At 40.9% G+C, this 13,291-nt stretch overlaps 1 protein-coding gene across 1 annotated transcript; it reads left to right on the top strand.

Moving 5' to 3' along the window:
• Positions 1 to 78: 78 nt before the first annotated feature.
• On the top strand, positions 79 to 12,609 carry LEPROTL1 (leptin receptor overlapping transcript like 1). The gene is made up of 4 exons (XM_028526894.2): positions 79 to 364; positions 6,282 to 6,357; positions 8,505 to 8,691; positions 9,364 to 12,609. The coding sequence occupies exons 1-4, from the start codon at positions 349 to 351 to the stop codon at positions 9,478 to 9,480; spliced, it is 396 nt and encodes a 131-aa protein (XP_028382695.1). The 5' UTR covers positions 79 to 348; the 3' UTR covers positions 9,481 to 12,609.
• The last annotated feature ends 682 nt before the right edge of the window (positions 12,610 to 13,291 follow it).

The raw sequence follows: 13,291 nt of genomic DNA, 5'->3' as shown, positions 1-13,291 counted from the left end.
GCTTCGGAATGGAGCTTCCGCCAAACCTGAGAAGCATCTAGGGGACGGCGCCGGCACGCCACGCCCCGGAAGCGGGGCTGGGGAGGACAGCCTCCGAGGGCGGCGATCTGCCGGGTAGCTGAGAAGCGAAGGAAGGGGTCGGCCTCCCAGTCCCAAGCCCGCGCGTCCCGCGCGTCCCCCGCGTCCCCCGCGCCCCCCGCACCCCTGCGCGAGTGCGAGCCGCCGGCGGAAGTGCTGCGTCGCGCACTTCCGGGTGTTGTCTGGTGGCTGCTACAGCCGCGCGTCTCCGGTCTCCCGGCCGCCGCCGCCGCCGCCTTGGGTCCTGGAGCCAGGAGGGACGTTACCGCCATGGCCGGCATCAAAGGTGGGCCTGGGATGCAGGGCGCGGGAGCGCTGAGTGGCCGCCCAGCGCGGCGTCGGAGGGTCCCGCGCGGCCCCCGCACGCCGCCGCCCCGGTCGGAGCGCGCGCCGCCGGGTCCTGCGCCGCAGGCCGACCCCTGACCCCCGCCCCGGCCCGCGGGCCGCGGTGGGCGCGGCGCTCCCTGTGAAAGGACCAAGGGGACCGCGGCTTCTGCGTCCGCCCCCGCTTTCAGCTGATCTCGGCAGCCTCTCCCTCTCCACCCATCGCTCGCCGTGCAAAGAATGAAGTGGTCTGTGGTCCGTTTAAAGTCCCGCAGCAACTCCTTTTGCAGGAGTTTGCATCCGAGAAAGAGGAGAGCGGAGTGTGGGGTTTGAGGGGGTTGAGACGACTAGAGATGCCAGTTACGGAAAATCAGTGTCATTTCCCACTTAAAGGGACAATCTTCGGGTGCTGAGCCGAACCGAGTCGCTCAGGAAGGGATTAGCCCTGGAAGGGTTAAGGACGGTTCTTCCCGAAACCTCGGCGACCACATCCCGTCTCAGGAGCCGCGCTCGAGGCTTTCCACGCTCCTAAAACGTGCATTTTGATTTGTGACGTCTGTGCCGTTTCCTAAGACCCTCTAAGCGACTCCGGAGTGTTCCTGTTTTCTGCCCTCTCCCACACTTGCACGTTGAGGCTTTTTCACATTTGAAAGTTCTTACTTAGTTGAGGTTTTTCAAGATAAAATAGTGTTAAAACTTAATGAACAATTAGTCGTTTGAGTGTATGTTTTCTTTAGAAATAGGAATATAGGAACGTTGCGTTCTTTTTAACTGGTAGTTCTGTTGTTGTGATTAGAAACAGATAACCAGTGAACAGCGTTTTCAATTTGACGACAAACTTCACCGATTTCCTGACCTGCGGCTTGGTAAAAGGGGCAGCGAAGCAGGAAGTGAAAAACTTTGATAGCCGTGTTTTTTTCTGTGTATTTTATATCCTCTACGGAGACCTTTTGAGCTTCTTTCACTTTTTTTTTTTTACCATTTCGTGTTTATTTTTAATTTCTGAAAACACTTTGTTTCCCATGTAAAACGTGGTCATCTGTGCGGCTGAAGCACTTTATAATCTCCTTTTGAACCATAGTAGATCTTTTCAAGTCCTTGTGTGAAAGGCAGTTATGGTAGACGGCTGTGGTTTTTAGGATGTTGCCAGGTTCCCATTTCTTCAGTGTCATTAATGCAGGAGTCTCTTTCTTAAAATAACTGTAATTTCTTCCTGTAAACCTGCATAAATATTTACTGGGTGAAAGTGTCTCAGATGGAATTGTACTTAACAAATTTGGTTTCAGTAATGTCTTCTGATTGTTATGAGTATGACTGTTTATCAGGATATTTTTTCCTGTTGGCCTATTTATATTAAAGAGTGTTGTTACAGTTGGAGTTCATTACTTATTGAGACGCTTGCCTATTGCTTTGCGATATCATGGGTTTTTCTGGTAATGCCTAGGTTAGGAAACTGGTGCCCTCTGCTACTGTTTCTCTGTAATCACTGAACCAGCACCCTGTCTCTAGAGAGTGTAGGTGATTGGGCTGTTCCCTCCCTAGGGTAGAGGCTTTGGGAAGAGAAACCAGACTCATCTAAGTTTCGTTGCCAAGTGTTGCATCACTCAGTTACAGTATACATTTTTGTCTTGCTGATGCATCATCTAGGACAAGCATTTATACACTAATGATGAAATTTGTATATAAATGAACCTAGTTGCTAATTTCGTAAGACTGGAGACTTGGGAAAGCACTTCTGATCAATTTACTCAACCCCACTGGCTTTGGTCCCTCCCCTGTGACCGGGAAGTGAGAGGTCATGTAAAATTACCTCTCGCACCTGAATCTTATCCCATTTTAGTTCGTTATGTTTTTTTTTTAAGATTTTATTTATTTATTTTTAGAGAGAGAGAGAGAGAGAGAGAGAGACATCAATGTGCGGTTGCTGGTGGTTATGGCCTGTAACCCAGGAATGTACCCTGGCTGGGAATCGAACCTGGGACACTTTGGTTCCCAGCCCACACTCAATCCACTGAGCTACGCCAGCCAGGGCTTAGTTCCTTATGTTTTTTAAAGAAGTTGTCTTTCATTACCTTTTTAAGAGTATACTCAGAGAATTTAGACTGTCCTTTCTGATGATAAGAATGAAACAGTTGTTCTCTGTCACAAAACAGTTACCCTCAGAGACTGAGTCCTAAAGCTACTGGCCTCTTGGCCAAGATGACCAAACACTGGTATGCTTTTTGAGCATTTTTCTGCCTGGCTTAAAAATTTTTTTCGGTCTCCTCCCTGTCAGGAGATCTATCAGAGGACAGATCTGCTTATATGCAGTCCATCTCGTCTCCTCTTTTTCATTTGTTTCAATGTGGGGAACAAGAGCATGAAACTTAAAAAATTTTTGTGTCATAAGTTATAGGTAACTGATCTTTTCTGGAAGGAAAAGTGACTTTTTACTTAATTTTGTTCTGGGTACATGATTTTTCTATTGGAAATATTTATAAATGAGCATAGATGATGTTTTAAATAATTTTTTACTCTGAAATTCATACACTAATTGTATTATAAAATATGAACAGATAACCTCTGAATGAGAGCCTAAGGGTCTGTGTATAAAGAATGTTGGCTTTAGTGTATGGGCTCTGTGACATACATTTGGTCTCTTTAGTGACCTTCTTTTCCTCCAGGATTCTATATTCTGGATAAAGGGCCTCTGAATAAATAAGGTATTATTATATAGTATCTACAGTGGTGAACTTAGCTGTTTGTCAACTACATTAGAAAAGTAGAAATGGTTTTTTACTTCTTCAGCATGTCTTATAACAAATATCTTTAGTGTTAAGAGAATTATTTGCATTTCAGATCTAGTCCAACTCTCATAGAAGAAAGAACTGACACTCAATTGTAATTATTTAGACAGCTAGTAGGAGGCTGGTAGGAGATAGGACCCAGCATCCCCTGACTTTCAGTTAAGAGCTGTGTCTTCCCTGCTGTATCAGGCACACTATCTTCCCCTCCACACCCCCTCCTCTTCCCTCCTTCCACCCACCCCTTTGGCTCCTTTCATTAATTCTATAGATATTTAATATTGAGTGTTAGGAGTGGGGTGTGAGCATCAACAGCAGAAAAACTTCTCTTGTGAAATGAACAGTTTAAAGGGAAGAACAAATACAAATCAAAGTAAGTGACAGCTGTGGTAACTGAACAAAGGGGAGGTGTGCAGTGTAAGGAGAGCCTCTGCACATGCATGTCCCTCTGCCTGGACTGCTCCCCCAGGTACCCACATGGTCCAGTTTCTCATTTCGTGTAGATCCCTGCTCAGGTGTCACCTCGTCAGAGATGCCTTCCCAGGCTAATGTATCTAGAATAGCACTCCCTCCTCCTTACCTGCTGGTTTTTTGTTTGTTGTTGTTTTTAAAGATTTTGTTTTTTTATTTTTAGACAGAGGGGAAGGGAGGGAGAAAGAGAGCGAGAGAAACATCAGTGTGTGGTTGCCCCTGGTGCTCCCACTACCAGGAACCTGGCCCACAACCCAGGCATGTGCCCTGACTGGGAATTGAACCAGCAACTCCTTGGTTCACAAGCCAGTGCTCAATCCACTGAGCCATACTAGCCAGGGCATGATTGTTTTTTATAGCACTTGACATTTATTTGCTGACTTTTTTAAAAAGTCATATTATTCTCTGGCTATGATATAAGCTTCATAAGAGAGCTTTGTGTTTTTTGTTTTGTTTTGTTTTCATTGCTCTATTTCCAGAATCAAGAACAGTGTGTGACACACATTAGGTGTTTAGTAGATATTTAATGAATGAATGAATGAATGAATGAGAGAGAGATAGGGACAATTATTCTACTTAGTATGTTTGCAAAATCGTTACTGAGGAAGAAAAGACTGAGCTGAGATCTGAAGGAACAGTAGAAATTAGGTTGGAGGAAAGAGGTAAGGAGTAGGACAAGAAGGCAAGCTCCCTGAGTGTGAGAAGGTCGTATCTCATTTATTAACACATCGCCAGCACCTATTATGTATTTGGTGCTTGGTGAATATTTTTGAATGAAATGAACGAGTAAAGAAGTGTCAGAGGTAGATGACACACAAGTGCAACATGCACATGGGTAAGGGAACCTGCTGATTTCTAGAAAAGGAGAGAGGGCTGGTGTCACTGGACTACAGAGGACACGGGTTAGCAGTAGCCTGCTGTGGCTGATGTGCGTCAGGGGAAGCAAACAGGGCAGATTCTGAGGACCTGTTTTGGACTGACCAAAGCAGATGGTACACGCAGTATTTTCCTAATGGTTTGCATTGCGTTCCCTTGTAAACTTCCTCAGTTGCCAGGAAATAAAAGTTTAAATATTTCTTTCTCTTTTATTTCCATAACAGAAAAAATTATAGCATTGAGGACTAAGAGTTCGGGGTTGACACGAACTACATCAGTGATTTAAATGAAAACTAAATCTGCCGAGCTACCATTTCAATGGATTTCCTTGATTATGCCCATTTTAGTTCAGAGAAGTTTATCAGTGGTAGTTGGCGGCATTTACCCCCTTTACAGCTAATTTTGGCCTATATATGTTATGTGTATATATACGTTTTGGTAACTTTTAGACCTTCTACAAATCTTTGTAATTTTAACTACATCACCGGGGGGGGGGGGGGGGGGGGGGGGGGGGGGGGGGGGAGACATGTTATTCTCTTAGTCATGCAGTTGCAGAAATATGGGCTATATAGAATTGGAAATAAATTGATCACTTATTTCTTTGCTTAATTCTAGGTCATTGATTAACTATGGCTATTCAAGAAAGTTGTTGCTATTCACTGATATATGTGAAAATACTTTGTAAAATATAAGACTTTGTATGTGTATGTAAATTGAGAAGCTACCATATTTTCAGACCATAAGATGCACCTATGTTTTAGAGGAGGACAATAGGGGAAAAATTTTTGAAGCAACAAATGTGAAATATTTAATAACATAAATAGCATAATATTTCACCAATGTAAACAGAACTCAACAGCAGCATTATTCCTCCCAAATTTTTGGGGGGGGGGTGGGGCGGGTATCTTATAGTCTGACAATTACAGTGTGTTTCAACTTAGAATGTATCTATTATTTGTGATAATGTCTTAAAATAGTGAATAGTGATACCATAGAAAGATGTAACCAATATTCTGTACATTTTGGACACTTTTTTCTTAACAGTTTTATGCATATTGGGGGTATATATATGTACAAGAAGCAAAAGCTACCCTGGCTGGTATGGCTCAGTGGATTGGGTGTGCACCTATGAACCAAAAGGTTGCTAGTTCAATTCCCAGTCAGGGCACATGCCGGGGTTGCAGACCAGGTCCCCATTAGGGAGCATGTGAGAGGCAGCTGATCAACATATCTCTTGCACATAAAGGTTTCTTCCCTTCTTTCTCCCTCCTTTCCCCTCTTTCTGAAAGTAAATAAATAGAATCTTAAAAAAAAGAAGCAAAAGCTGAGTGGGAGAGATTTTCCCACAGGATGGGGCTTCTAAAGTCCAGTAAAAAGGACAGTGCAGAGTTTCTCCATATACTGCTTTTCAAAACTGTAATATTCTGTGTTGGAACTGTAATACTAATGTCTGGAGGAGCATTGCTCTTGCAGATTGAGACACTCATCAGAAATGGAGCCAGGAAAGGGAATTTGGTGGTGTGCTAGCAACAGCTCAGGGCTCTGAAAATCATTATTGCTCCCTTTTGCCTTGAAGATGCTACAGAAGACCTATTCTGAGACTAGGTAACTTAGACTTTGAAAGATAACTTACTTTTAGTACGTTTGTATTTTTGTGTATTGTTTTGCTGTTTGCTTCTGGGATTACAAGTAATGTTCAGACTGCTAATACTAATAATTAGTATTTCTACTTGACTTTTTATTTTGCAGCTTTGATTAGTTTGTCCTTCGGAGGAGCAATTGGGCTGATGTTTTTGATGCTTGGATGTGCTCTTCCAATATACAAGTATGTAACATTTTTGTCGTTTTGCATAAATAAGATAAAACTTTCCTACTTTTAAAGCGTAGAAAATGTTTATGACTGTAAAAGCAATCCTGAGAAATGTTCATTTACCAAGGTCAACACTTTTTTAAAAGTCTTTACTTAAAATTTATAAATATTTTAGGACACCAGTATGCAAAAAAGACTTTGGGCTATTGCTCCTAGAGGACTGCTAAGCCTGTGACCGCGAGATTGCAGCACAGCGGGCCAAACCCACTGCTCACTTCTGAGTACCCACTGACAAAATCAAAAATGTCCTTTCGGCAAAAATGCCATAGGCAAAGTCAAGAGAAGTTAACTAAGAAAATAATTATATAAGCAGTTACTTTTCTTAGGGTAACAAGGAATTTTAAAAGTTAATAGGATAAATGAGTAAGAAAAAGATGGGCAGCTCAGTAAAAAAATGAAACAAGGAAAATGAAAGTATATTTTCAACGAATAAGTAAAAGAACTGCAAATTGCTTATAAATCCATGAAAATATGCTCAGCCTCACTCAAAATTAAATGAAATTCATTGGCAAAAACAAAAAAGATGTCGGCAAACAGGCAGTGTCCTCTACTGTGAGTAGAAGGATAAACAAGAGCAGTCTTTTTGGAGGCCAGTTTGCCTGCAGCTCTCAAAATGTATATTCTTTGAACTCACCTTTCCCCTTATTAGAATTTCTCACACAAATTTACTTGCAGGTGTTTGCAGATATGCATGGTTGGGGGAGAGTGTGGGTATTCGTGGCAACCTTGTTTATACGAACAGAAAAACCTGGAAACATCCTAAAGGTCTAGGAAAAAGAAAATGGTGCCATTTTGGCACATCCATCCATGGAAACATGAGGCGGTCTTAAAAAGAATGAGGGAGAGCTGTAATTGCTAATATGGAAAGTTCAGGCTGTATCATTGAATGAAAAAGTGCAGTGATTCTTTTACCAAAATTTTCAGACTATAAGATGCACCCAGGTTTTAGAGGGGGAAAATAGGGGGAAAATTTTGAAGCAAAAAATGTGGCAAAATATTTAATAACATAGGCCACCACTGCCCAGGTAAGCTACATTCGGACTATAAGGCCCCCCCCACTTTTCCTCCCAAATTTGGGGGGTGCATCTTATAGTCCGAAAAAAGTGGTATATGTTTATGGAGTTTTTCTGTATGGAAGGACCCACAAAAAGCTCAAAATGAGACTCAGAAAGAAAAAAACGGGAGATGTGGGCAACTTTGAGTTTTCACTTTTTGTGCTCTTCTGTTGTTTAAATTTCTTTTCTTAAGCATGTATTCATTTGTAATTTGTTCTATTCTCAAAATATTTAGGAAAAGATTTTTAGTAAAAATGTAGATAAATCTTTGTCAAAAGCCTGTAAGTATAAGCACATCTCCACTCTGATGTGTATTTTATCTATGGTAATTTTAAAGGCTGTCTATCCTTTTTTAACTTTTGATTGTGAGATAATTATGGACTCTGAAGAATTTGCAAAAACAGCACAGAGCAGCCCCCCGAACTCTTCACAGTTCCCCTCAGTGGTACCGTCTTACCTTAACTTAGAGTTATATTAGCATAACGAAGAAGTGGCATTACAATAGCTAGACTATAAACTAAAAGCCATCTATTTTTATTGTGATAAATTATATATTCTGGCTGAAACTTTTCAATATTACTTTCAGTTCATTTCCCCTATCTTGATTCCAGTATTTTGGGAGTTCCTAGTGACCTAAGAAGAGCTTGGAGGCATTCCAGCTTTATGCTAAGGCAGGATATCCTTGCAGTTAAGGACATGAATTATGAATTTTAAAACTCACTGTGATATCCCCATTCTCCATATGCCTCTTTATTTATAACCAAAAATGAAAATATTTTAAATTTAGGGCCTTGTTTCCAACCGTTGTAATTTTTAAAGCATTTTCTTTTAATAGAATAAATATTTCACTAATTGTATCATAATTGACACTAGGAATACTCTGATTCTAAATGTTCCTCATTGTAGTGTTCGGGTTATAGCTTATTTTTAAGCTAGATCATGTTCTATACATTGCCATATTCCTTTGGTCCTCATTTTTTAAAGCATATTTTATATGTAGGGAAATGACATAGCAAAAACTACATTAACTCGTTTTTCTTTTTCCAGCCAATACTGGCCCCTCTTTGTTCTGTTTTTTTACATCCTTTCACCTATCCCATACTGCATAGCGAGAAGACTAGTGGATGATACAGATGCTATGAGTAATGCCTGTAAGGAACTCGCCATATTTCTTACAACAGGCATTGTTGTCTCAGCTTTTGGACTCCCTATTGTATTTGCCAGAGCGCACCTGGTAAGTGAATACATTCTTCACTAATGTAAAGTTCTTCTCAGGAAAAAGTTTTTGTTAAAACGACATAAAAAAGGGAGATAAAAGACGTGGAAGCCTCGAGGATAGAGACTTAAAACAAACTTTTGTTGTGGTTAACTGGTAAAAATTACACTGGAGAGCATGGCTCGGGTCTGCAGCACCGTTGGCTCACCAATACTTTGCTGTCAGAATTGGGCGTGACAGCTCATCAGCCTGGTGCTGCACAGCCGTAGGCCTGCCCTGGACAGCTTGAACCGTGAGGATCCAAGGAGATCGTGGGTTCTTTGCAGGTGGGAAAGTACAAAAGTACAAAAGAGAAGGCGGGTTACTTATACTCGGCTCTTCCTCTCCAACTCCCCGACCAGATTCACTCTTCCATCTCCGGGGAGCAGAGAGTGGGGACTGGCCACCCCTCCCCGTGGAGAGGGTGCTCACTCCGCTTGCCCCTTTAAAAGGACGTACATGAGTGTGTTTTCACCTGTGGTACTTTAAAGAAAATTTTCGATTCTCTTCCCTCAATAATGTGAAAGTTACTATTATAAATCTTACTTGTTGTAGATTACGATTGGCATATGACTAGAGCCTTGATTTGTTTTTCATTTTCTTTGGTTTTCCTATGTCTGTTAACTGAGCATTTATATCTTGTTTCCGTAGATTGAGTGGGGAGCTTGCGCACTTGTTCTCACAGGAAACACAGTCATCTTTGCAACTATACTGGGCTTTTTCTTGGTCTTTGGGAGCAACGACGACTTCAGCTGGCAGCAGTGGTGAAAGAGACTGACTGCGGAACTGCTGTCAGGTGGACTTCTTGTGGTTGGTCGGCCCTCCGCGCGCGCACACAGGAGACGGGGCAGCGCTGCCGAGCGGGGTGGCAGGCCTCTCGGGGGTGTTCGAGGTGCTCCCCTCTCACGCGCGCGCGTTGTAAGCATACTGTGTTCACAGAGACTTGCTAAAGGATTAAAGGATTTTCTCTTTTGGAAAGTTTGACTGATTTCACACTTATCTATAGTATGCTTTTGTGGTGTCCTGCTGAATTTAAATATTTATGTGTTTTCCTTGTTCACTTTTTGTTTTAAATCAATATGCAATGTTAAACATTTTTTAAATGTAATAACTGTTCACATTGGTTAGAAATTAGATTTCTTCTGGCTTTATTGGGCTAAAGTATGTCTTTTAAAATTATTTAACCTTCATTGTTACAAAAAGTTATAAAAGTAAGTTTTCAATCAGTCAGGATGACATCACTCCCAATTTTATGCAAACATTTAGACTGTTGGCATACCTTATAGGCTATATACTCAGCGCAAATCTAGCTGCATTTATACCTCAGAAGGGCCAGGTATTAATGCCCGTACCCTCCCTAAGGGTTGCTGGTTTTGCCAGTAAGCAGATGTTCTGTGAATTGAAAATTATTTTATGGAATTGCTACAAAGGAGTGCTTTTCTTCTCAATTGTTTGAAGAATTTTTTGTTGAACTTTAAGGTAAGGGCATAAAAACAGGTTTTTAAGATACGATTTTTAATTGCATTTATGATAAAGAGTTGCAGATAGTTAAAGAGTTGCATTGTGGGAGGAAACGATGTTGAAATCTCATTTTTTGAATCCTGTTTCTATTTATAAGGGAAATTTCTGATCCTCTGTCAGCCTTTCACGTTCTCCCGTGGGTAAAATGGTCATTCGTGGAACTACCACTGATAAGGGAAAGTTGTATGTTTGCATCATATTTACCAGAAAAGCTTTCCCTGCTCCCTCCTTTTAATTTATTTTATACAATGTCTGTGTTAAGCAAAATCGCTTTCCCATATCATTTAATAACACTTTACATTGGAGGTGTGTAACCCACCTGGAGAGAAAATGCTCTGCCAGGCACTCGCAGTGCCCTCCGCCCCACGGGCCTTGGTGGGATTGACCAGTGGCTTGCCGGCCCTGCAGATAATTCCTGCATTAACAATTTAAGATTTAGACTGTGGTAATTGTAGTTCTTACTCTCTAAGGCTTCATCATAGGTTATTTAAAACTATTTAAGACAAGTTTCCTGTATACCTCTCAATTGTTTTCATTTTTATTTCATCGTGATAGAGCTGCTGTTTCCTCTTAACTGGCCTTCATTGTGTGAGTTAATGCAGAGCAGCCACATCCAGCTGTACAGCAGCTTCAGACATAAACCTGCCCCCAATCACCAGGAGTGATCCAGTTGTAGTGATTATTCGCAGCTCACCATTATCAGTACTTTTTTCAGGAGCTAGTTATGAAAATGCTCAAATTGGCCTGACAGTATTTTGTTAGGGACATAGATTTGTATGTTTATTCAGTATACTTACATAAAACATTGTTTTGCCTTCAGACAAAACTGAGTAATCATGACAGCTATCTTTTGTTATTTTATAAAGTTTATTTCTCAAGAAAATGGGAACAAATTTTGGGCTTGTTCGTATTTTTACTGAAGATGCCTAAAGGCCACAGGTTTCATAGCCGAGCCCAAGTTGTTGCTTGTAGCTGTGAGATGGGAGGCAGAGGGAGGTACCTGCACGTGGTTGTCCCATTTACACATCAGACTGCGAGCGGCGTGCAGCGGTACAGCGCCGCAGACTTAAAGAGGAAGGTGCAGGACCACAGGAGTTAGCTGGTAAAACCACTGGGAGCTCAGGGCCTGGGGTCGACTCGATTTCTTCTTTTGGCAGGAAGTACATTTTCTGGTCCTTCCCCATTTTCTGTTCTAGGATGTCAGTGCAGGACACTGCGACTGTTTTAGTCACGTGGCCACAGCCTCTTTTTCTAACAGCTGCATAGTCTTTCTGTATACTAATTGCATTGGCAGCATTGTGGTTTTGATCTTGCACACTGGCTTGACATAGTGCTGTCTTTGATTTCTAGGCTAGTTACTTGAGGTATGAATTTTCCATAGAACGTGCACTGATACTTCATTGCCATTCTTCTATGGAAACAGAACTTTTGGTGATGAAACAATAAAGATTTTAAATATCTATATTTAGTTTGTGGATGTTTTTGAAATGAAAATGTGCTACACACTTCAGTTTCTGAAGTACGTTATCCATGTTAATAGTGTGATACAAAACAGATGTGACATTAGCTATAACGATAGACTTGCAGAAGTTTCACTTCCAACATAAAATTGAAACCATAGTAGTAAATATTACAAGAAAGCCCTGTGATTTTGAGCTATAGTAAAAAGACTGCGAATCTGGGAAAGTAGAATTTTTACCCAACTTTAAAAAAAAAAAAAGCCATAGAAGGTTTTGTTGGCATAAACAGATTACTGATCATCTAAAGTCAGGGTTGTACTTGTTCTGAAATTTCCAGAACTTTTTTATGACTGCCATGTCTTACTATCTTTATCACCATTTATTATTAATTTGTTTTTTGCAAATATTGCAAACAGTTAAAAGTAAAAAATCTGTGCAGTTCAATGTGAACAGAGAAAAGTACTCCTCTCTTATCAGACATGAATCTTGTCCCAAATTATCCTAATTCTAGTCTCATTATATATTTTATAAAGTTCAGACTACGGGTTCTTAGTGTCTAATATGATTTGGGGGACACTGTCCAAATAGTCCAGGTTTCTAGAGTAGCTCTAGAGTATTTATATAAAATGTGAATAGATTTCATAAGTTTCAGATAACTTTCAACCAATGCAACAACTCTAACAAGCAGCCATGCAGCATTACTGTTAAGTAATTTGTATGTTTTAAATCTCAGGATGCTTTATGATATGTAAAATTGGTAGGAAATGCAAATTCATATACTTCCCATATAAACCTGTATTGTCATTTTTCTTGGGGAAGGTTAGGAAGCTCTTAGTCTATTGCAATCCTCCTAATTTCTGTCATTCCCAGGGGACCAAACATAATCCTGTAAAATACATATTCCAGGTAACTGAAGCTGAACTCATAAAGAACTAACATTTGCTCATTGGAAACCTGAATGAAAGTAAAAGATGTTTTCATTGTCTGCCAGCAGTGGTGTGCAGGCTTTTGCAGATGAGAGGTTTTCGGGGGCAGGTGAGATTTTCATTCCACTGCTTTTAACCAGATGCAAGAGATCTGTGACCTTGGTCGTGGTTTCCTCACCTCTGGGCTACAGGTATGGGGCACTTCCGTGAAGATCTCCTTAACCTTTGCTCCCCCAAGCATCCCAGTGCTTTCGTCGTTGTTCTTACTTTTTTAAAGCAGTCAACTTTAGGTGCCAAGACAATTCAGTGGGGAAAGAAGAGTGTGTTCAACAAATGTTGCTGAGACAACTGGATATCCACATGGAATGAAGTTGGACCCTTACCTCGCACAATATTAAAAAATGAACTCAAAATGGATCATGGACCTACATTATAAGAGCTGCACTATGAAAGTCTGAGATTTACATAAGTATAAACCTTGGATGGGCAATGGTTTCTTATATTGTGCTTCATCAAAAAAGTAAACCTTTTGTGCTTCAGAGGACACTATCAGGAAAGTGAAAAGACAACCTACAGAACAGAAGATATTGGCAAGTTATATATCTGATAAGGATTAAGTATCCAAAATAGATGAATGACTTATAACTCAACAGTGGAAAGACAACCCAAATA

This window comes from Phyllostomus discolor, chromosome 11, assembly GCF_004126475.2.
Source record: "Phyllostomus discolor isolate MPI-MPIP mPhyDis1 chromosome 11, mPhyDis1.pri.v3, whole genome shotgun sequence".
Lineage (NCBI taxonomy): Eukaryota > Metazoa > Chordata > Mammalia > Chiroptera > Phyllostomidae > Phyllostomus > Phyllostomus discolor.
Note: the sequence above shows the minus strand (reverse complement) of the source record. Positions and strands in the feature narration are given on the sequence as shown.